The 25,944-nt window shown below is 42.7% G+C and overlaps 1 protein-coding gene across 3 annotated transcripts in view; it reads right to left on the reverse strand.

Moving 5' to 3' along the window:
- The window catches only part of LOC144798121 (interleukin-12 receptor subunit beta-2-like), a 467,579-nt gene that overhangs the window by 359,431 nt on the left and 82,204 nt on the right, over nt 1-25,944 (reverse strand). For all 3 annotated transcript variants that reach the window (XM_078668879.1, XM_078668885.1, XM_078668889.1), the window contains one exon: nt 22,810-22,893. In XM_078668879.1, coding sequence (XP_078525005.1) covers nt 22,810-22,893 — 84 coding nt within the window. The remainder of the gene's footprint in view (nt 1-22,809; nt 22,894-25,944) is intronic.

A 25,944-nucleotide genomic window follows, 5' to 3' on the forward strand; every position in this document is an offset into this window, starting at 1 on the left:
TTTGCAATCCACTGCACTAACATAGCGATCAAAACAAGATTAACGCCTTAACCGCGGCGGAATCTCCGCCGCGGTGCGGGGTGTTCCATTGCGTGGGTGGGGCCGCGGCGGCCAACGGACGTGCGCAACACTACGAAGGTAGTGCTCGCGACTGCCATTGCCCGACAGAAGCAGCGGAGGGGTTAAAGAGATCTTGTGTGTTTCTGTCCAAAAAAAAGAAAATACAAAATTAAGAACATAAATGATAACAGCACACGGGTAACACCCTAACATTTTTTGAAAGCCTTATATTGGCTTCTTGGGAGAGCCCACATCTTCCCCGCTCCTCTTCAACTTTATCAGTACCCATTCCACTCCGGTAGATTTTTTCTAGATTACTGATAACTAGAATAATTAATTTCATGATTCATAACGCACCTACAGTGGGAATATTCAGCACATCTTTAATAATTGACACACATTGGTAAGTAAACTATGTGTTTTATAACTGCTTTAATAAAACTCTTATTGATAAAATTTCTTATTGAAGTCTGGCACAATTATTAATGGAAATAAAAATTTCTGAGTTTTAGTGACGCGATTTTAGTATACTTTTCAGTTTTAATTATTTGAAATCATTTTGCTGGCTTTCTTCCCAAATGCATACAAGGTTCAAAGTAACTTTATTTCAGCACTATCGGAATAGGCCATAAAAAACATAGTAAAAACAATAAAACAGCAAGACACTTTTAGTTATTAGATTGAATAATCCGGATGCATTAAAATTAGTAATACAAATCCAGTAATTATAAAAAACATTATTTCCCTGATATAGATTACTTTACAAATAAACAATAAGATACAATGCATTAGGAGAGAGTTAGCTATTAAGATGAGCACTCCAGGCACATACAGATACAACCCTCTCACCACATTCTCTACCGAAGACTGACTGCTTTACAAATAAACAATACAACACTAAAACAGGTAGCTGGAGATTCCATAACATATACGAAACGCGTAGCAGCTTTATGGTACCTAACGTTGTTTGCAATAAAAATGGGTTTTAAATATTGCTTCCTTAAATTGATGTAAAATTGACATACAAAAAGTGTAAGGTGCTCTTTTTCAATTTTCCATCACACAGGCAAGATTCTATCATTGAATCCCATTGATTAATGTTAGAAAAAGAGACAAGGTGGTGTACATTACTCAGCCATAGTCTAGTCAGAATGTAGCTGTGTTGCTGATTTGTCACCTAGGTTAGATAGGGTTGGAAGTCTAGTGGTAAAGTTCAAGACCTCTATGTTGCCACTGTGTGTTTCATCTTGTCGGTGGCAGCCTTCATTCCAACCCTCGCAACAAGCAAGGTAGCCTTCATTGCCAAAATCTTAACCGGTTTATCAAGCCCGGAGAAACCAAACACCGTTCTAAGAGATATTATTGATAAAAGACAGCCACTGGATTTTAAGGACTTGATCTAAAGTTAGGCAGCAATTTATGATTAACTTTGTCAGTTCTGTCTCCAGTTTGGCTCATATAGGGCGCCACAAGAAAATAGGGTTAGTTGACTGTTAGATTTGGATGTCTCTAGTTGGCCCAGGTAGGTACTTGTGACAAATAGGGACCCTCTCCTCTAGTCAGGATAAGGGGATTACACTCCTAAAATAACCCCTGCTCACCCTCTCGGTAGCTTGGCATGAGCAGAAGGGCTTTACTTCAGAGGCGTTGTAAGTTAAGCAGTTGTGACCACATACAGTAACCCAGTGACAACACTACAAATGGACACCACATAGGTTTTATATAAAAAATAGGTAGACTTTATATAGGGTCACCACAAGACCAAAATACACACTATGATTACTTAGGCCACTTCAGTTCTTAGATGCGACACTCTGCGTCAATGTACCTTGGGTTGCGTTGCGCTTCCACGACAAGCAATGTTGCAGAGACGGGAAATGCGGCAAAGTTCAGATACAAAGAAATAAAGACGTGAAGATCTTCCAGATGCGGCATGCTTCTCGGGGATGCGAGAAGTCCTCGGTTCGATGCGTGGACTGCAGCAGCGACACCCTTACGATGCGACGGCAACAGCTCCAGCGGCGACGCTCTTCTCCCACGATGCGTGAAGCTTCCACTCGATGCGACAACTACAGCGGCGACATCCAAGATGCGAAGGCAGCAGCTCCGATAGCGGCATGCTTCTCGGGGATGCGAGGTGCTCTTGAATAATGAAGTGCAATGCGACAGTTCCAGCGGCGACACCCTCATTCGGAGTTGCGACGGCAGGCACAGCGACGGCGACACGCTCCGACCTTGTTGCGAGATTCTTCTTCTGATGCGGTGCAGTGCGAAAACTACAGTGGCAACACCCTCCTTTGGAGTTGCGACGGCAGCAGCAGCGACGGCGACACACTTCCTCTTTGTTGCGGCACACTTCTGTCCGATGCGGTGCAGTGCAACAGTTCTAGCAGTTACATCCTCCTTCGGAGTTGCGACGGCAGGCACAGCGACGGCGACACGCTTCTTCTCGTTGAGTCACACTCCCAGCTCCTTGCGACACGCAGTTTCTCAGAAGGCCCAAAACAGCAGCAGGCACTTTCAAAGAACTCTGGGGAGCTGGGGGGGTGAGACTTCAGCAGGAGGCAAACTCTTTTCCAAGCCCTTGGAGATCCTTCACAAGTTGAAAGCAAAGCACACAACGTTCCTTTCTCCTTCCTTTGGCAGTAAGACAACCACTGCAGGCCAATCCCCCAAGCAGCACTTCAGCTTGGGAATAGTCTCTCCTCAGTTTCTTAAGGTTCCTCTCCTCAGTAAAGGTTTCTTCTTGTAGTCCAAAAGTAATCTAATTTCATGGGATCAGGGTCCCAATATTTATACCCCAAAACCGTTTGTTCTCTGTGGGGAGAGGGGTCTTTGCCCAGTCCAAACCAGTTCTGAAGCACTCTGTTTACCAGACTTCTCCTTTCCTTTCACAGTGCAGGGCATGCACATCAGACGCCACAGGAGGTGGAGCCAGAATTGTAAAAAAGGCAATTACAGTCCTGGAGCACTTTGTTTACAGGATTCCTTCTCTTCTTTCAGTATGCAGGGCAGAGACATCAGCCGCTCCCCAGGGGGTAGAGCCAGCATTGTGGAAGGCAGGCACAGCCCTGTTCAAGGTTCAGGTGCAACTCCTCCCTCCCATCTAGATGCAGATCTCTCTATTCACCACTGGGTGACTCAGCCTGTCTCCTGGAATTCCCCAGCCCTGTCACTCACAAAACCAGACATAGGTATACACAACCTAGCAGAGGCAGGTGTGAATGGTTAGACAAGCAAATACCTTCTTTCTAAAAGTGGTATTTGCAAACACAGAATATTAAAACCAACTTCACTAAAAGGTGTATTTTATTATTCTGAGTTTAGGCATACTAAACTCGAATTTCTACCATGTTCTCTGAGACAGTTAGGATTATAAAATGTAATAACTCTAACAGCCCTTTCTGGCCTATAGAGAACAGGTAGCCTTGCAATAGTGAAAAACGAAAATGGCTGTAATTCACTTTTAGGACATGCCACACACATCAGAGCTTGTTCTACCTTATACTTAAATGGACCCTGCCCTTGGGCCTACTATAGGGATGACTGATATGAAGAAAAGGGAAGGTTTAGTACTTGACCAGTAAGCATGACAGTACCAGACTGCACGCAGGCTCTGCAAAGGCAGACCTTAGACACATTTTACAAGGCTGCTTCTGTGGGTGACACAACCAGTGCTGCAGGCCCACTAGCAGCATTTGGATTTACGCGCTCTGGGCACACTCAGTGCGCTAGACTAGGGTCTGACAAGTAAACCAAATAGCCAAACATGGAACCACTGATTAATACATCAATTTACAGTAGGGTACACTTGCACTGTGGCACTGGATAGCAGTGGCACAGTGCCCAAAGCATCTAATACAAGCAAAAATACATGAGGCAACAGCAAAAATGGAAGGAAGACCCACGCCAATGGTGCCAGGTCTAACATTGACAAAATGTCCAGATGGTTCAGCGCTACTTCCTTATGGATAATGGTGGACACTGGCGAGTGAGGGGTGCATGGCAGGCGCCCTAAAAGTTGCTTTCCTCAACCTGTAGTGAGTTACTAGTCGCATGACCTCACACACCCCTACCGTAAGTTGCGGCAGATAAAACCATTGCTCTATAAACAGTAACCATCTCTTTAATGGGAAACATCCTTTACAACGCAACTTTTACCACGCAGTGCTATTACAACGCAGGTTTTGCAACGAAAACCATTACAACGCATTGCGCTGGGGGGCGCTCTAGGATAGGGAATAGATTTAATTTACTATCCAACACCTTCCCTAGTGTCCACGGGGACTGGAGTTGGAATAGTAAATTAAACTATTCACTATCCAGCACCCGAAAGCGCTATGCATTTTAATGGTATGCGTTGTAAAAACTGCGTTGTAACAGCATGCGTGGTAAAAGCATGCGTTGTAACGTCATACATCCCTCTTTAATGGGTCAGCTGCCAAGGTTGCTAGAAAATCGAAACACCCCCTTGCAGACTATTTTCATCCTAAGCCGGGTATTATGAATATGATCAGCCCAATTGGCGTTCAAGAAAACAGGGTGGGGAGTATTCCCACAGGAAATTATAAATGTCTTTATCTTAGTAATATTTCGTTTCTGGACGCCATGAAATCTGCAGAGAATTAAATTAATCTCTACAGCCAGACTACGGTCCTAAACAAAAGTACTGCATCATCAGCATAAAGGAGCACGAGTACCGCAGGGCCGGCTACGATTGGTGCAGTGGCCTGCAGGGACCGTAAAGTGACATCAACCCGTTTATAAATAAATAAAATAAATAGTGGGCCAATACACACCTCTATCAGATGCCACGCCTAATTCTAAAGGAAGGTGACAGTTAGCCTGTGGGGCCAAATCAGACTCTTGCTGAGAGAATCTCATAAAGTTTTGCAAGGAGGCATACAATATCCATGGGAGCCTGTAAGAGAGCAAGGTGTGCCACAGTATAGAGTGATAACTATGTCAATCACACTACTGAGGTTTGCAAAGCACAGAAGGGGCGAACCTAGCTTAGCTCTAGTATACTTCCCGATCAGGAGCTCGAGATTTAGATATTGTTCCACCGTCCCAAGTCCCTTCCTAAATCCATAATGGGCCTCATCAGCATGGAATTATCCGTTGCCCAGTCCTCTTATCTCCTTAGGATGACCCAACCTAGAAGTTTTGCAGAGGAGTCCAGAAGGGAGATGGAATGGTAGTATTTCGGATTTGCTTTGTTGCCTTTCTTGTAGGCAGTATGACCAATTTAGCCCAGGAAAAAGGAAAAATACCGTTAGCTGCCGCATTAAAGAGGCAAGTACGTATTGGGGTTCACTGTGCTCCCATGCCTATGAAGGCATTGTTTTGGGCCCCTTCATGTATGGAGGCTTTCCTTTTAGCACACTTACGAAGTGCGTCCCAGATTTAATCTAACGTGAATACCAGAGGCGAGGTACTACAAGGAATAGAACTAGAACTCTCAGCCAAGTTATTTAGAGCCAGTAATGGCGGCCCTGATTCGTTAGTAGATAGAGGATCAAAAATCTTCTCAAAGTGGTCAACCTAAGTCCCAGAGAGGACAATGTTAAGACAGTGCCAAAATCATTCTTCAGGAAAGGAGTATTTACGGACTTCCAGAACAGCAGAATATCATTAGTCAGCATCAGATTTAGCCATGTATTTTCCCTCAACTCCTCCTTTCTGGTTAGTAAGTCTTTATTATAATGCTTCCTTAGAAACCTAACAGAGATATGATCTCTTGGGACCTGATGTAAAGCAGTTTCCAGTTCTTTCAAAACCTGAATACATTTGTGATTGAACCATCCCTATCTATTAGACAACCCTGTTTGTAGCGGGCAAACCAGAAGGGCGTTAAGGGCCATGATAATGTGCTAAAAGGCTGGAATCAAGATGTAACTATCCGCCTCAGGGGCTAGTCATGTATCAAACTAATTGGGCACTTGGGAGAATGCTCTCAGGGGCAATTTCCATCTATTTGTTATGGGCTCCATTTGGCCTACTAAAGGAGATATATGAAATCTTAGTAGAGGCTGTGGGGAAGTTAGTTTGTAAAAGGACAGCTAAGACTAACGGGTGATGATTGCTAATGACTGTTTGTTGGACCCTAATACTAGTGACCATCTGATCAAGTGTTGCGCTAATCATAATGTGATTCGCCTGCGTGTCCTGCAGCAGAATGCGCTTTATAGCACGTTTGTGGGATGCCACCTTCTCTGACAATACTGCAGCTAGAAGAGGTGGGACATGGAGTCCCCAGCAATTATGTAGGTCAATTGAGGCTTGTGCCCCAATCACTAGCAGATTGTTATAATATTGGTTTACTTTTTTATAGTGACCAATTGGCTGCATTGAGACAGTTTTCACTTTAATTGTGTTGTGAAAATCTGCTTGTTTTGTAATGCATTTAATACATATCTTCAGAGTATTTTCATATAGAACAAAAATGCACACATTTTCTTTTTTTATTATTATGATATACATATAAATTGATCACCAGAGTAGAGTAGTTGTATGTGTATTTAAGGTGATCTCCACGGAAAGGTACTTTGTTGACTTGGAAGTGGAGAAATATTTTAAAACATTTATATGTGATTAAAATAAGTTGTTAAATGAAACCACAGAAAATGTGTTCGGAAAATTAACGGTATTGGGCTGTAAAACTACTGGCGAAAATGACTGCATGTAAAAATCTGAGCCAGTGAAATTGATACTACTGCATACAAAATGCGAGCATGGAATGAGAAAATTCTGCATGTAGAAATTTCACATGGACATCCCAAGTGTTAGTGGGTTACTGGTTGACTGGGTTGTGAGTCCCCGGTCAAGCAGTAAGCACAATCATTGTCTGGGTAAGGCACAAGCAAAGCCCAAATTAACCTGTGCTCAGCCCCGTTGTTGAGAAAAGAATATCAAGTACAAAATGTTGAGGTGCACAAATATCGAGTTGGAAATATCGTGGATCAGAAATATCGACAGCAAGAATATCGAGGTTAAGAATATCGAATTCAGGTAAGTAATATCAATTCTAAAAATTTTGAAGTGTTTTTTGAATATTTTGAATATCGTTCCCAAAAATATAGTTGTTAAAAATATAGTATTTTTTTATTGGTATGTATTTTAGTGTATAGTTTATATGCATGTGATGTATGTTTTTGGGTATAAGAATTGTTTGTATTTTTAATATATGTGTTACATTTTTAGTAGCTGTAAAAAAGAATTTTTTTAATTTTGCGCTTTTAGTTCTGTAGTGGGTTGTGGGTTTATAGGGAAATATGGTGGGAAGTAATTTAATTATATTGAATTTATTACATTTGTTGTAATATGAATGTATGCATTGATTAATTTTTATTTACTAATATTTTTTATTGATATTTTACAGTGTTAAAGGTGTACATTAAGTAATTATTAATTAATATTTGGTTGTTAATTAATTGTAATTAATTATGGTAATTGTGTAATGAATTTTGTGTAATTAATTAATTGTACATCAATTATGGTAATTGTCTAATTAATTTTAAGTGTGTGTTGTGGTGTTTGTAGATGTAAATGGTTGCAAGTACTTTATTTTAATTTTATGAATTAATAATTGGTTGTTAATTCATTTTAATTAATTGTTAATTCATTTTGGTAATTGTGGAAGTAATTTTAGGTGTGTGCTGTGGTGTTTATAGGTGTAAATGGTGGGAATTAATGTGTGTTTAATTAATATATAGTTCTTAATTAATGTTAATTAATAGATAAATATTTTGGGTCATTTTTAGATATTTGTTATATTTATTTTTAAAAGGGGTAAAGGGTGGGTATTAAACAGGTTATATTAATGTCATATTAGTTGTTAATAATAATTGATTGTAACTTTAAGATAAGTTTTAAATGTGTTTTAAGAATTTTTTATTGTTTATTAATTATGTAAAATATGTAAATTAATGTAATAAAAAAATGTGAAGAGTTTCATTATTGGTGTGGTGTTATAGTTTAGGAAATTAAATAAATACATTTATTTTGTCATTACAGTTTTTGGTAAAAAGTTTGTATTTTAAAATGAATATTTATTGGTAAATATATTTATTATTTTATTATAAATAGTATTTGTAAGTTGTTGCTATACGTAATGACTATTGTTATATGTGTACTTTTTATATGTTTTAAACATTTAAAAATAATGTTTAATAAATTGATTATTAATTTGTATTATATTTTAGATTTTTAATATACAAATATATATATTTTTGAGTGTTTCAGTGTGAATAGTATATTTTTTTACTACAGTATCCAGCACCTTCCCTACTGTTGCACTTATTGGAGTGGGACTAGTAATTTTTTTCCCTCTCCTATCCAACACTTTCCCTACTGTTGCACTCACTGGAGTGGGAATAGTAATTTTTACTTCTTTACTATCAAACACTTTCCCTACAGTTGCACTCACTGGAGTGTGAATAGTAATTTTTACCCCTCCGCATTCCAACACTTTATCTACTGTTGCATTCACTGAAGTTGAAATTTAATTTTAAAAACTTTTAAATAGTTTAATGTTCTAATTTATAATATAAATTTTTTAATTAGATTTTGTGTTATTGGTGTATTTATATGTATACATACATATATTCAAGGTTTTAGGGGTATTATAGTTAGCTGGACATTTCACTCTTACCAAACCATTGAAATTCCTCCGTTATAGTTAGTTGTACTCGCGCGCCCGCACTCCACTGCTGATGATGCCACATATTACATCATTCATATCATGTCATTTGAGATGTCATCAGGGATGTTATCAGTGATGTCACTGACCATGTCATGAATGATGTAATATGTGACATCATCAGAAGTGGATTGCGGGCGTGCGAGTTATAGTTAGTACAACTAACTACAACGGAGGAATTTCAATGGTTTTGTACGAGTGAAATGTCCAGCTAACTATAACTCCACTAAAACCTATGTTTTTTTGAGTGAATTTCTAAGGTTTTTTAAATGCTAATTCCTAACTATAACATGTCTGAAACCTATGGTTTTTTCAGTGAATTTCAAAGGTTTTTTAAATGCTAATTCCTAACTACAACATGTCTGAAACCTATGGTTTTTTCAGTGAATTTCAAAGGTTTTTTAAATGCTAATTCCTAACTATGACATGTCTGAAACCTATGGGTTTTTCAGTGAATTTCAAAGGTTTTGTAAATGACAATTTTTAAATGCATTATTTGTTATATATTTTTTTATACCGATTTACTACATTTTTTTAAACTATTTATTTTTAGATATTTTCTTTTTTCAAATTACTTGACATGTTTATTATAAATTGAATTTTTTTTAAATATTGAAATTCTAATATTGTTTTTTATTTTATATTTTTAAAAATATATTTATATATATTTTATATAGCAGGCAATGATATCCTATTGAAGGAAATTGAAGTTACTGGTAAGTACGGTTAGAATTACTTTTCAGGATCAGTACTGGACTCAAAGATGCAGCACTGAGGTCTCTCCTGATAACAGGTGAGTAAATCGGAAATCGTTGTTTGGATGATTTTAGATCAATATTTTAAAGTTCCAAAACTCCACACTTAGAAAAATTTCCAAGTGAAACCAGTCAGTGTTAGCCTACGGAAGGAAATTCAAGTTACTGGTAAGTACAGTTACAATTACTGTTCTGGATCAGTACTGGCCTCAAAGATGCAGCACTGAAGTCTCTCCTGATAAATTCGTAGTTCGGCTGATTTTAGAGGAATATGTGTACGTTTCAAAAATCGACACTTAGAAACTTTTCCAGCAAATACCAGGCAATGTTATCCTATGGAAGGAAGTTCAAGTTACTGGTAAGTATGGTTAGAATTACTTTTCAGGATCAGTACTGGCCTCAAAGATGCAGCATTGAGGTCTCTCCTGATAACAGGTGAGTAAATCGGAATTCGTAGTTCGGCTGATTTTACTTTGGTCCAGTTTATATAGAGCCACTTTCCTACACCAACCCCTCCCTTCACCACTGTGCAAAAACACCCTGTTGAGCGATTTAAGCTGGGGAAATAATTTCCCTTCAATCCTGAGGGTCCCTAGGGTCCAACTAGCCCACTAGGTACATCCAGTAAGCGCCACATTGCTGCGTAGCAGAGAGATGTAAAATGGGGCACGGCCTAGACCACCTCTTTACAACGCAGCGCAGTGGTGCTTACTGGAAGCACCTGGTGGGCTACTTGGCCCCCAGGGTCCCTTAGGATTGTAGGGGAATTGTTTCCCCAACTTAAAACGAGCCATAGGGTGTGTTTGCACACGTCACCTCAGGCCCCTCCCCTCCCTTCTGCACTGTGTAAACACGCCTTGTGGCCATTTAAATTGGGAGATTAAGTCACCTTGAATCCTGAGGGTCAAATTAGCCCACTAGGTATCTCCAATAAGTGCCACAGAGCTGCGTTACAGAGAGGTGTAAAAAGGGGAGTGGCCTCTGAACACCTGTCTGCAACACAGCTCCCTGGCACATACTGGAGATACCTGTTGGGCTATTTGGCCCTCAGGGACCCTCAGTATTGAAAGAGAATTAATTCCCCAACTTAAAACGCACCACAGGCGCATTTGCACAGTGGTGAAGGAAGGGGGCGTGGCCTGAGGTGACATGTCTGAAAACACACGCTGTGGCGCATTTTAAGTTAAAGAATTAATTCTTCCTCAATCCTTGGGTCCCTGGGGGCCAACTAGCACACCAGGTACCTCCAGTATGCGCCAGGGGGCTGCATTGCAGAGATGTGTTCAGAGGACATGCCCCTTTTTACAACACTCGGCAATGCAGCTCCGTGACGCTTACTGGAGGTACCTGGTGGCCTAGTTCGCCCCCAGGGACCCTGAGGATTGACAAGGAATTAATTCCAGTACTTAAACCATGCCACTGGGTGTGTTTGCACACTTGTGAACTCAGGCCCCACCCCTCCCTTCACAACTGTGCAAACGCGCCCGTGGCATGTTTTAAGTTGGGGGATTAACTCTCCTTGAATACGGAGGGTCCCTGGGGTGCAACTAGCCCACCAGCTACCTCCAGTAAACGCCACAGAGCTGCATTGCAGAGAGGTGTAAAAAGGGGGAGGTGCCCTCAGAACACCTCTCTGAAACGCAGCCCCCGTCTACGCCCGTCTGCGCCTGGACCGCGCCCAGGGCCAGACCCCCTGGTCCCCGCTCCACCCATCCTCCCCGCATTACATACGACGCCTCCTCCCTCTTTGCACTCAACCCCAGCCGACTCACTAACTGCGCCCAAGCAGCACCAGGACACACCCATGGACCCTTCACCTGCTACTCCTGCAAATTCACCTGCGTCAAGTCCCAAACCAAATCCATAAACACCAAACAGAGAGCCACCACCAACCACCTCAAATGCATCCTTCTCAACACCCGCTCGGTTCACAAACACGCCATCGACCTTTGGAATCTACTCGACACCATTTCTCTGGACATCGCCTTCCTAACAGAAACCTGGATGAATGCCTCTTCAGCTCCAGACATCACCATAGCCATCCCGGACGGCTACAAGATCACCCGTAAGGACCGCCCCATCCAAACAGGAGGAGGCATCGCCATCGTCCACAAGAACACCATCCGCGTCTCAACCAGCTCAGATGACAACCTCGCTATCGCCGAACACCTTCACTTCCAGATCCACACCGACCCCAAGATAACACTTAGGGGCACCCTGCTCTACAGGCCACCAGGACCCCGTACAAAATTCAGCGAAGACATCACTGACTTTATCACCCCACACGCCCTCCCTTCGGAAGAATACATTCTACTGGGAGACCTCAATTTCCATCTGGAAAAGAGAAACGACAGTAACACCACCACCCTTCTGGACAACCTCGCCAATCTCGGACTCAAACAACTTGTTAACACCCCCACACACTATGCAGGACACACACTCGACCCGATCTTCACTTCCAGCAAGCATATCTCCTTCACTCATACCACACCCCTCCACTGGACGGACCACAGCTGCATCCACTTTATTTACAATAAGACCTCGATCCACAACCACCCTCAACCAACTCTGCGAAGAAATTGGAACAAAATAACCATCGACCAGATCTCATCATCGCTTCTTCAAAAACCCCCTGCCTATTCAACGAACCCTAACCAAGCCGCCATCAACCTTACACAATGGTTAACCCAAACCGCCGACAAATTAGCACCCTTGAAAAAACATCAAATCAAGCAAGGAAGCAAGAACGCCCCCTGGTTCAACGATGACCTTAAGAAATCCAAGAAGCTCTGTCGTTCCCTTGAGAAAACTTGGAAAACAGACCCAAACACTATCACCCAAGCCGCCTTCAAAAACGCAACCCGCAAACACCACCAACTAATCCGGACAGCCAAGAAATCAGCACTCAAAGACCGACTAGACAACAACGGCCACAACAGCAAGGAACTTTTTAACATCATCAAAGAATTCACCAACCCTACCGCCAGCTCTAACGACATCACCCCCTCTCAAGTCCTCTGCGACTCCCTTGCCTCATTCTTTCATAACAAAATCGCCGACATCCATAACAGCTTTGACAACCAACCTGTAAACCAGTCCACCCCACTCACCTCCGAACCGTTACCTTCTCCGAATATCCTTTTTGAATGGAACCCAATCACCACAGAAGAGACCATTCGCCTGATGAACTCCATCCACTCAGGATCCCCTACAGACCCATGTCCCCATCACATCTTCAACAAAGCAGACTCCATTATCGCACCCCATCTCCGAGATGTCATCAACCACTCCCTTAACTCCACCACATTCCCGGATAGCTGGAAACACGCCGAACTCAGCGCCCTTCTGAAGAAACCCACAGCTGACCCCACCGAACTCAAAAACTACCGCCCCATCTCGCTCCTCCCATTCCCTGCCAAAGTCATTGAGAAAGCCATTAACAATCAGCTCGCCACCTTCCTCGAAACCAACAAATCACTCGACTCCTCACAGTCTGGCTTCCGAGCCAAACACAGCACCGAGACTGCCCTCATCGCAGCAACAGACGACATTCGAAAGCTACTGGACAACGGAGACACAGTCGCCCTTATCCTCCTTGACCTCTCCGCAGCCTTCGACACAGTCTGCCATAGCACCCTGATACAACGCCTCAGAAACATCGGAATTCAAGGAAAAGCATTGGACTGGATCATTTCGTTCCTCGCTGGAAGAACTCAGAGAGTCCGCCTCCCCCCTTTTAAGTCAGAGGCCACCGAAGTCATCTGCGGCGTCCCGCAAGGATCATCTCTCAGCCCCACCCTCTTCAACGTCTACATGAGCCCCCTCGCAACCATTGCACATCAACACAACCTCAACATCATCTCCTACGCTGATGACACTCAGCTGATCCTCTCACTCACCAAAGACCCAACCACCGCCAAAACCAACCTACACGAACGGATGAAAGAAGTAGTCGAGTGGATGAAGCACAGCCGTCTGAAACTGAACTCGGACAAAACGGAAGTCCTCATCTTAGGCTCATCCCCTTCCGCCTGGGACGACTCTTGGTGGCCAACGGCCCTAGGAAAAGCCCCCATACCGACGGACCACGCACGGAACCTGGGCATCATCCTGGACTCCTCACTCTCGATGACCAGACAAGTCAACGCCGTCTCATCTTCATGCTTCAACATCCTACGCATGCTCAAAAAAACATTTCACTGGATCCCCACCGAAACAAGAAAAACGGTCACCCACGCACTGGTCACAAGCCGTCTGGACTACGGAAACACCCTTTACGCCGGCTCCACCGCGAAACTACAGAAAAAACTCCAACGCATCCAAAATGCTTCAGCCAGACTCATACTAGACATCCCCCGCACAGACCACATCTCCGCTCACCTGAAAGACCTTCACTGGCTCCCCGTCAACAAGAGAATTACGTTCCGTCTCCTCACCCACGCACACAAAGCCCTATACGAACTTGGACCTGATTGTCTCAACACTCGCCTTTCCTTTTACACCCCCACCCGCCAGCTGCGTTCGTCCAACCAAGCCCTCGCCGCTGTTCCGCGCATCCACAAAACCACCATGGGAGGAAGATCCTTCTCCTACTTAGCGGCCAAGACCTGGAATTCCCTTCCCATCCACCTCCGCCTTACTCAAAACCACCTAGCCTTCAGAAAACAACTTAAAACATGGATATTCGATAAGTAAACCTCCCCCCCTTCATCAAGCGCCTTGAGACCCTATGGGTATGTAGTGCGCTATATAAATTCTGACTTGACTTGACTTGACCTGGTGCATACTGAAGGTTCCTAGTGGGCTAGTTGGCCCCAAGGGACCCCAGTATTCAAGGGGAATTATTTCAGGGTGCGCGTTTGCAGAGTCATGCTGGTAGGGGGCGGAGCCTCCGGTGTGATGCCGGTCTTTTTTTCCCTTTTTTTTTAAGAAGGGGGGCTATGTGGCCCCCCCCTTCTTTTCCAATTGTACTGGCTCTGGGGACCCCATCCCCCAGGGCTTCACCCCTATTTTATTTTTATAATAGAAATTTGGACGGGGCCACATGACCCCCCCTCCCAAGGCCATAATTGGCCCCGGGGACCTCATCCCCCGGGGCATGGTCATTTTCATATTTTAAATTTAAATGGGCCATTTATGGCCCCAGGGTCTGAAAGCTCCCCCACCTATTTTCAAGAAGCCCCGGGGGTGGCAGTCCCCGGGGCCGGGGGGGCCTGAGAGCCCCCCCACTAATTTTCAAGAAGCCCCGGGGGTGGCAGTCCCTGGGGATAGGGGGAGCCTGAGAGCCCCTCAGCACTTTTTTAACGAAGCCCCGGGGGTGGCGGTCCCCGGGTCTGGGGGGGCCTGAGAGCCCCCTCACTTATTTTAATGAAGCCCCGGGGGGTGGCGGTTCCCGGGGCTGTTACATAATAAGTATTGCCCCTGGGGCTAATTAACAACGGAGCGGGGGAGCCCGCGCTTAATTTTTTTTAAAATTCAGCCAAAATTCGCGGTGGGTGCACGAATCTTGCCGATTTGTTTTTTGAAAAAATGATTTGTTTGGCCCTGGGGGTACTTGTGGGGCCCCCTGAGCAGGCCTAGGGGGTCAGGGTGTTTCTACACTGCCCCTTTTTGCGTTCTGCATGTTTGTTTTTCTGCTTTCTTGTGCCTCGGTTCTACAGAGGCACAAGATGGCTGCCAGCACTTCCTGGTTTGGATTGTTAATAGCCAATTAGCATACAGCCCGTGCTCGGCAGGATGCATGGATCCTGCGCAGCCATAGATATATCTATGATTTTACTTTTGATTTTCTCAGGAACTACTGAACGGATTTACACCATTTAACCAAAAGGCGCGACTAGGAACCAAGGGCTACCTTTTTGCCAAATTTGGTGTAATTCCGTTCAGCAGTTCGGGATATAGCTGTGATTAAAGGTTCCTATGGGAAATTGCATGGGGCAAACATGTTTTAGGACCCCCCTTTTTTCTTGGCCCGCTTGACGAATCACCCCGAGCCTTTCAGGATCAGAGCTGGCCATAAATTTTGAAAATTTCGCGAAGATTCGTCGACTGGCGCCAAAGTTATTCCAAATAGAATGTTGCAGATTTCCTGTGGATAAAAGGTCCTAACTAGAACTACCTACTGGTGACCGCCAGTAGGTAATATATACATATATTTTTTTACTTTTTATCAATACGATCATAAATAAATTAAAACTACATATATATATCACATTTTATATAGGTATTTTTACATTTTTTTAATTACATTTATTTGTTATATTTATTAAAATGTATATTAAATCTAATTAATTTTGTTAAAGTTAATTTTATTTTTTATATATTTAATATTATTCTTTATATATATATATATATATATATATATATATATATATATATATATATATATATATATATATATATATATATATATATATATATATATATATATATATATATATATATATATATATATATAAATCAATATTTTGTACGACTATATTTTTTACATCGATATTTCCCCCCAACATTTTTGTGCTTACAATAAATATAGGATGTAGATATTTTTGACATTGATATAAGAATATTTGGATATGGGGGTAGTTAGGTGGTTGATATTCTGTCAGTGAACCCTCAGCCCCCTGGTAGCTTGGCACAAAGCAGTCCAGATTAACTTAAAGGCAATGTGTAAAGTATCTGTTTAACACTTCAGACTGGAAAACAGTGAAAACAGCAGGCAGAAATGATCCTACACCAAGTTAGACAACAAGAGCAAAATGAAATAAATAAAACAAGACCATAATGACAAACATTCAATCAGTAGAACCAGAATAATGAATTTTTTAAAGAATACTCTGCAAAATAGCCCCAAAAAGGATAAAGCACCAACCGCGGCTAGCTGGTTGCGCTTGACCAGGTCAAAGTCAAAAGTTCAAGCTGACCGTAATAAAGACCAGATCGCAAACAGTTCCCAAATACTGCTGTAGTTTCCCTTCTCAACTCTTGAGCCAAGAATCCCATTCAAGTTGGAGAGGGTCGTGAGGAGCAAGGAATGAGCCACGGGTGGCAGTTGTTGTGGCGGGAATAGCAATCCGGGCGTGCAGTCGGGCGGCTGAAACTTCGCGATGGAAGTCCCCCGCAGGCTGATGATGCTGCTGTGCAAAGAGCTGGGCTTGCAGCGGTTCATGCTGATTTTTTGTGCGAGCAGCGGGGTTCCAATATGAAGGGGTCAGTTCACGGTTGCAAACAGCCCAAAAGCTTGAATTTAAAAGCTCAAGAGCCAAACCAAGGGTTAAGGACATGAGGAACGCTTCTTGGGGGTCAGGTCCAGGAGCTGTTGAGGAGTCTGTTATGTCGCAGAGGCTCAGATCAGAAGGCCAGCAGACTAGCCCTTTGAGTTACTCTGGGGTCCTGAGTTCAAGATGGAGTTGTAGGTCCAGTTCATCTCCCAAGGCAACAGGGCAGCAGGCAACAGGCCAGCACAGCAGGGCAGCAGTTCCTTGTAAAGCAGCAGTCCAGCAGAGTAGCAGCCCTTGTAGCAATGCAGCAGCCCTTCATTCTGGCAGTGTATGCCCACGCAAATCACAAAGAAGAGAGACCAGGGAATGAGCCTTCTCCGACTCCCCTTTTCTTTTTTCAGTTTAGAAAGCTTTATTGAACAAAAAGAGAAAACATGGTACAAAAATATAATACTAAGAATAAAATACAGATCCACCTAGTGACATATAAAACTGCTTATAAAGAAAGAGAGAAAAATCTAATACAGCATATATGACTAGATTACAACAATTATAAAAGGAAAACATAATTGCAGAGTACCATACTTAAAATAGCATCTTTGATTTAGCTTTTTTGGGTGAGAAAGACAGAAAAATGGAAGAAAGAGAAAGAAGAAAGAAAGAAAAGGAGAGAGAAAATAGAAGAGAGTGAAAAGAAGGAAAGAAGAGAATAGAAAAAGGATATCATCAATTGTATACTGTAAAAATTGGTAAAGCTTTCCAGTGACTCGTAATATACAGAATACAGAAACGCAATAATGAATAAAGAATTCTAGTATATGCAAAACATATATGCAGGACTAAGCAGAGCAATTCATGGTGGTTGAAAAACAAAATTACTGGCATTGGAGGTAGTGCAGAAGAATTAACATAGTTAGTGAGAGGGGACCAAAAGGCCTCTTTACGGATATGCTGCTGAGATGTGGTTACAAAGGCTCTATCTAGCCTATGATGCTGACATAGTAAATTCCACCAAGCTGAGAAGGAGACTTTGGAGGCATCCTTCCAATTCGAGATTATGACCTAAAAGGCAATGGCTAAATTTATAAAAGTGCCAAGTTTTCGGACACCCAACCAGCGTGTGGAAGAACTACTCAAAAAATTGAAGTGATATCAAAGGGATAATTAATAGAACAAATAAAGGCAATAGACTTGCAAACTTTTGTCCAAAACATTGAAATGTTAGGGCAAAGGAAAAAGGAATGCAAATAAGTACCAGGAGTGTTCTGGCACGACCAGCAGTTAGGAGATAGGGCAGGATTGAATTTGGATATAGCCAAAGTGGTTAAAAAAGTCTCAGATAAAAATAAAAAAGTGTTTGAGTAGTTCTAGCATTACATGAAGTGTGATGTATCCGGGCCCAGATGGACTCCCATGTATGTGTAGGAAAAGTGTGTTGCAGATCTGTTTCCCATAAATGTTCAATCTTACTTTTGGGACGAGGCGATAAGGGGAAAAAAGGAATTTGTAGATGTGAGAAGCCCTAATATCAGGGGAAAAAGATAACTATTGAGTAGAAGAATCAGAAGCAGAAGAAGAATTATCCGATAGAAGAGAGAGCTGCTGGGTTACAGTCAGTCTCAGAGACTCAAATTTTGAAAGAGATGTAACCGGTAAGTTGTATTTAGACTGAAGTTTCTGGAAAGATAAAAACTGCTCATTAGGCAATACGTGCCTAACCTGTAACACACCTTTGATAATCCAGTCTTTCCAGAAAATAGTACATTTGGAAAGTTTAATAGATTTGTTGTGCCAAATAGAAGAGTCTAGAAATAACTGAAGCGGAGAGCATGATTTACTACGAATTGGGTAAAGACTAGAAATAAGGTATGAAATAGTAGGGGATTTAAAGGAGCGAGGAGGATGAACAAAGCTATCTATTGAAGAGAAGGGGAAAGGATAAATAATTGATTACTCTAATTTATGTCATACTGACACAGGAGGATTGTCAATTGAAGAAAAATAGGGCATGACTTGATGAAGTAAAAATGCAGAATGATATTGGTGAAAATAAGGAAAATTAACTCCACCTCTGTCTTTAGAAGCGGAAAGAGCAGAAAGAGAGATACAATCTTTCCGATTGTTCCACAGGAATTTACTCATTATACTGTTAAGGTTTTTGAAATGTTTTAAAGGGAGTCGCATCAGTAACATGGAAAGATAAAAATTAATTACCAGCAACATCATCATCTTGGAGGTATCCAACCTACCCCACCAGGACAAGAATAAAGGGGACCACTTCTCCGTCATGGCAGAAATTTTGGATAAAACCTCATCCAAGCTCAATTGAACAGTTTTAGCTATGGACGCTGAGTATTTAATCCCTAGACAGGTGATGTAATTAGTGTTCCATTTAAAGTCCATTCCCTCAAAACTTCTGTGGCAATATTTATTGAGCGGAAGAATCTAAGATTTAGAAAAATTTTACTTGTATCAAGAGATGGCAGCATATGAAGACAGAAGATCAACAAAAGCAGGCAGAGAAGTAGAGGGGTTAGATATATATAAAAGAATGTAATTTGCATAAGCAGTAAACTTTATTTCAATAGTTTTATGAGTAAAGCTGCAGAAAGTTGAAGAATTCCTGAGAGAATGAAGGAAAGGTTCAAGAGACAAGATAAAAAGGAAAGGAGACAAGTGTCAACCTTGACGAGTACCTCGTTGGAGAGTAAAATATGAAGATTGAGAGCCGTTAACAAAAGCCGAAGTGGTGGGAAAAGAATACAACGGGGAGAGGACGTAGCCTTAGGGCTAGAGTGGTCGCCGTCGAAGCTGGGGAACCGGGTTCGAGTCTCAGCAGTGACGCTCAACATCCTGTGATTCTGGGCAAATCACTTAATCTCCCCGTGCCTAACAAAAATGAATGTGTCCTTCTGTAATGAAACTGGTGGTATGTAAAGCGCTCTGATACCCAATGTCTCAGGGCTAGTTTGCACTATATAAAACTCTAAAAAAATAAAATAAAAAAACTAATAAGAGAGAGAATAGCATGACCAAATCCATGCCATCTAAAGTGATAGCTGCAAAAGGCATAGAGCTCTTGGAAGCAAGATGCATAATGTTTAAAAAAGTTCTTGAGTTATCCGCAATGGTTCTACCTTTAACAAAACCTGTTTGTTCAAATCCAATTAAATCAGGAATTACCTTGTTAATACAAAGAGCTAGGACTTTAGCAAAAATCTTACAATCTAGATTAATCAAAGAAATAGGATGATAATTAGCACAAGAAGAGGGGACCTTGCCTTTCTTGGGAATTAAACATATCATTGCCTCCAAGAAAGAGCCACGGGCCTCCTTACAAGACAAGAAGGATTGGAATAGAGATAAAAGGTGAGGAGTTAAAAACTGGGAAAAACAAGAATACAATTCTAAGGTAAAGCCGTCTGGACCAGGGGATTTGTCCTTTGGTAACAAGAGTAGAGCGGACTTGAGTTCAGAGAGAGAGAGGACTTCTTCTAAAATTGAGCAGTCGGGAAGTTCAGAGGAGCGCGGAGGAAGAGAATCAGAGAAAAAGTTTAACTCTACCTCAGAGGGGGAGGATTCTGGAGTGTACAATATCTTATAAAAATCTGTAAAACAGTTTAAAATGTTGTCATCTTTAAAATTATCCACTCTGTTGGAGTCAGTAATTTTGATGACCTTGGAACGTTAGGACTTAACCTTTAAATAGTTAGCTAATGGCTTACCAGCCTTGTTACGACCTCCATAGAATTTAAGAATTAATCTTGAGTAAGGTGCCAGAGGCTTCCTCAGTTGATTTTTTGTTAAAAGACAGTTTAGCTTGTACTAGCATCTTTAGATTATCCTAACTATTGGATGTAAAATATGCATGTTCCATAGGTTTAATAGAAGCTAATAATGAAGCAGAATCTTTAGAAAATCGTGTCTTTTTTGCCGCCACATAATCAATATTAAACCCTTTAGCCTTGAAAGCATCCCATATGGTAGATAAAGGGATATCTGTGGAGGCATTTCTAAGGAAGAATTCCGGCAGGAACTCATTTAAAAACTCTAGGAATTTATTACCTTTAAGTAAATAATTATTAAAGCGCCATCTGCGTGACTGAGAGGATTAGGAAGGGAGATCTATATTAATCAGAACTGGGGCGTGATCAGAAATGAGGATGGAACCAATATCTGCGTGAGTAAAATTTGTAAGGAGAGGAGGGCTAAAAAAAATGTCGTCTAATCTAGAGGAAGATTTGTGAGTAGGGGAGTAAAAAGTGTACTCTAATGTATCCGGATGAGAAATTCTCCATGCATCCACCAAACCCCTCGAGTGAATTGTAGTAAAAAAGGATTTTTGCATTTTTTTGGGAATGTATCTAGCTTTGGATTTCCTATCTGTGAAAGGATCCAAAACCTGATTATAATCCCCACCCACCAATAAATTGACATCAGGACAGGAGCGAAGAGTGTGTGAAATATCCTTCCAAAATTGTACATCCACACCATAGGGCCGTATATATTTAGCAAAGAGATGGGCGAATCATTTATAAGGAGATGTAATAAAAGCTACCGACCCTCTGCATCCTACTCCTCCCTCTCCACAACAAGGGAAAGTGATTTATGAATCAAAGTAATCACTCAATTTTTCCTTTCTTTGGAGGGAAGCAAAGGACATGTCCAACACATTGCTTTTTAAGGAAATTAATCTCATTTTCATTAAGATGAGTCTCCTGAAGCATAGGTATTTTGCAATGCAGCCTAGACAAGTGAGTGAGCACCCTCTGCTTCTTAACAGGATTGCTAAGGGCCAGATGTAGGAACCCTAATACCGGTCGGTAACGGCCGAAATTATCGAATTTCGGCCATTACCGACCGGTATTAGGCTTTTGGGATGTAGGTGGCTACATTTCAGATTCGGTAATTTACTGAATCGGTATTTAAGAATTCGGTAAATTACCGAATTCTTAAATACCGATTCAGTAAATTACCGAATCTGAAATGTAGGAAGCACTCAAGTGAGTGCTTTTCACCTGTAAGGATTCGATATTTACCACCAACTATAAGTTGGTGGTAAATAAAGAATGAAGTTAATCAAAAGAAGACTAGCTTGAGTAAAAAAGGGTTAACAAAGATTATTAATTTTTAATTCAAGGACTCAAGTATGTTTCGTCAGGGGGTAGTGGCACCTGGTAGGTGTGCTCATAAAGCCCTCACCCACCAACCTAGTTGGTGGCATGCTTCATCATTGGGCCCACCCAGTGACACCTAGCGTGTCCCGGGTGTGCTTCGACGCCTGATTACAGGGGAGCAGGTATATCGCTGAGTGTGCGGTGAAGAGTGTTATGGGATGTGAATTAAAATGGCTTGGCGGGGGTCCCAGTACCCGTAGGTGAATTAGACTTTAATACCTGGGCCACCGTCAGCGGTTAAAAATAAGGCTGTTGGATGTTAGAGGCGAGTTACGACCTCCCACATCCTGAGACGGGTCAACATGTTTCAGCCAGTGCCTTATGAATATGCTGGCTTTCTTCAGGACGAATTAAAATTTGTGTGAGTGATTAGAACTAGTGGGTGTGTAATTCAGACTATGTGTATACACGCCCTAAAGTGTTTTTCTATGTGTGAGAGGGGGATTCCCTTCTCAAAACACGCTAGTTTTAGGTAGTATGCTACTTCATGGCTGTGAAGTGGCAAGGGTTGGCCAGAAATGCTGGGCACAGCCTGCTTTGGACCTGTAGTGCCTCCTTCGCAGAACCGGCGAAGGAGGCACTACAGGTCCAAAGCAGGCATGACATGTGAAAGTTGACGAAAAGCCGAAGGTCTTTAGTAAAGAATAACAAGGTATGAATAAAAAGTAGAGAAATAAGCATGAGGAAGTGGGAAGCCGCAAAGGAAAGAAAGACGACCAAGCCAGCCAAAGCAACGAGAACGGTCAGAACCAGTGAATAGAAAGAAAGAAGAACTAAAGCTCAATATAACAGAGAGCCTGTAAGAGATTATAGAAACCATGGACAACCAAAAAACAGATTTAGGCAATAAACCCGAACCTAACATGCAATGTAAAAAAAAAAAAGCACCAAACACTTACCAACATGAGGGCAACCGTGGACAACTGGGGATGAGGTAGAAATGTAGGGAGGAAGGAAACATCTTGGACAAGAGGAAAATACGTCTGTGAAAAGAGATGAAGAAACACGAGAGATGATAAATCTAGAAGACATCGTCCCACATTAGGCTAAAGAACAACAGCAACAAACCAAAACAGACAACAAATTAACAAGCAATGGGCACTGAATTATAGAAAACCAGCAACATTAAACTTGCGAACAGAGCCAAAAGATTGCTAGAGATGTTCAGGGCCCTCCAAAATCCATCTGATCCCCTTTATGATAAGAAATAAATTGCCGTAGGTCTTTAGGACCTCTCCTTATAAGTATCTTTGAAGAAACAAGAATGTACCAGACCATATCTAGTGTTCATGGAGCTAAGAGCCGGTCGAAGAGACAGAAATTCCATGTGACGAGCTGCAGTAGCGCAGGCAACATCCCGAGAGAAGACAAACTTGTTACCAGACCATAGTGTCTGCTTTGCCGCCGAAAGTAGCAATAACAAGTCAGTATATTACAAAAACAGTACAATGATCCCTCTAGGACAGTTGGAAGACGACGAAGCAGATGAACCTCCAGATTTGGGACCAATGCAATGAGCGCGTTGCAGATTAAGAGTAGACAAACAAACAAGAGTAGAACCATCCTTAAGTCCAACCATTTTAAGGATGTGAATTTTTAAGAAGGCCAGCATGTCTGACCCTTGCTCGTGCTCAGTAATTCCAAAAATATGTAGGTTATTTCAACAATGGCGATTTTCTAAATCTTCTGTTTGTGACTTAAGAAGAGCAATCTCTTTAGACATTGCCGCAATCTGAGGTAACACATCTTGAACATCACTGACCTGTTCCACCACCAACATTCTGGAATCCAGGTTTGATCACTTTTCATCCAATTTTTGAAGAGTGGGATTGCATAATTAACAAAAGGTTTAATCATCTTTATCTCCTCCATAAGATGCTCCAACGTGATAGGAAGTGGAGATTTGGTAGGAGAGTTGGGCTCATTCTTGTGGTACCTAGGAGGAGCGGTAGAGTTGGAGTCCTTATGAAGAGATGACATATTGATAGTGCTTTTCTGCCCAAAGGGTGAAGCAGGATCCATGTGGGTGAGAAAATTATATACTGAACAACACTTAAGCAGGACGAGCAAAGTGCACTTCACCTACTATAAGATTAAGTTAGAGGTCAGTACCATGGCTGAAGAAAGACCTCCCAGTGATAAATAATGACCACAAGTTGAAAAGAAGGCTTACGTAGCATTACAGATGACCTATAGTAGAACAGTCTTGTCTTGTAGCTGCATTCACCAAAAACCTCATAGGCATGAGAGGTTGTAAAAGCAATCGCAATGGATCGCACACCGCTAGCCCCTCCTCCGGATCGCCCCTCGGGAATCTGGTACATGGAGTTCTTGAGTGGTTCACCTCAGTGGGTGCAAGTAGGTACTTGTAGAACTGATGATCTCTAGACCCGATACATGTCCCGGATTTTAGGATATCGCCCGAGACATGGCTCGGGTTTCGGGATAACTTCCCTCATCAGTAGAGAAAATAGTTAGGGGTGGTAGAGAAGGCCGCCAAACAACCGTCAAAGGCTTCGATGCCAGAACCGGCACGCAGGTGCGTCGTCCAGGAGCCCGTCGGCTCAAAGCTCAAGGGAGCCAATTTGTATAAGCAATCGCAATGGAGCGCACACCGCTAGCCCCTCCTCCGGATCGCCCCTCGGGAATCTGGTACATGGAGTTCTTGAGTGGTTCACCCCAGTGAGTGCAAGTAGGTACTTGTAGAACTGATGATCTCTAGACCCGATACATGTCCCGGGTTTTAGGATATCGGAAACTGTCCCGAAATCCTGGCCATGTCTCGGGTCCAGAGATCTTGGTGATAACGAGTCACCACTCGCACCAACTGTGGTGAACTACTTTTTACTCGTCCATCTACATGCACTACATGTACCAGAGTGCTAAGGGGCGACCCGGAGGAGAGGCTAGCGGTGTGCGATCCATCTTGGTTGTACTTAAACGGCTCCCGTGAGCCTTGAGCTGACGAGCTCTTGGAGACACACCTGCGCGCCGGAGAGGCATCAGGGCCTGTGACGGTTACTTGGCGGCCTTCTCATCCACCCCAAACACTGCTCTGCTGATGAGGGAAACTGTCCCGAAACCCGGGCCATGTCTCGGGTCCAGAGATCTTGGTGATAACGAGTAACCACTCGCACCAACTGTGGTGAACTACTTTTTACTCGTCCATCTACATGCACTACATGTACCAGAGTGCTAAGGGGCAACCCAGAGGAGAGGCTAGCGGTGTGCGATCCATCTTGGTTGTACTTAAACGGCTCCCGTGAGCCTTGAGCTGACGAGCTCTTGGAGACGCACCTGTGCGCCGGAGAGGCATCAGGGCCTGTGACGGTTACTTGGCGGCCTTCTCATCCACCCCAAACACTGCTCTGCTGACGAGGGAAACTGTTCCGAAACCCGGGCCATGTCTCGGGTCCAGAGATCTTGGTGATAACGAGTAACCAATCACACCAACTGTGGTGAACTACTTTTTACTCGTCCATCTACATGCACTACATGTACCAGAGTGCTAAGGGGCGACCCGGAGGAGAGGCTAGCGGTGTGCGATCCATCTTGGTTGTACTTAAACGGCTCCCGTGAGCCTTGAGCTGACGAGCTCTTGGAGACGTACCTGCGCGCAGGAGAGGCATCAGGGCCTGTGACGGTTACTTGGCAGCCTTCTCATCCACCCCAAACACTGCTCTGCTGACGAGGGGAACTGTCCCGAAACCCGGGCCATGTCTCGGGTCCAGAGATCTTGGTGATAACGAGTAACCACTCACACCAACTGTGGTGAACTACTTTTTTGTCGTCCATCTACATGCACTACATGTACCAGAGTGCTAAGGGGCGACCCGGAGGAGAGGCTAGCGGTGTGCGATCCATCTTGGTTGTATGAGAGGTTGTATAGATTAGGCTAAAAAATAGAAACAATATAGCTCCAGTGCTTGAAAAAGCATAAGAATGTGAAAAAACTCTTCCTTCAGGATATGAATTGGCTCATAATTAAAGTGTCCACTAGTAGATATAAGAAATGTGGATATCTGACATCCCCT

The sequence above is a fragment of the Lissotriton helveticus genome, chromosome 1_2 (genome assembly GCF_964261635.1).
Source record: "Lissotriton helveticus chromosome 1_2, aLisHel1.1, whole genome shotgun sequence".
Lineage (NCBI taxonomy): Eukaryota > Metazoa > Chordata > Amphibia > Caudata > Salamandridae > Lissotriton > Lissotriton helveticus.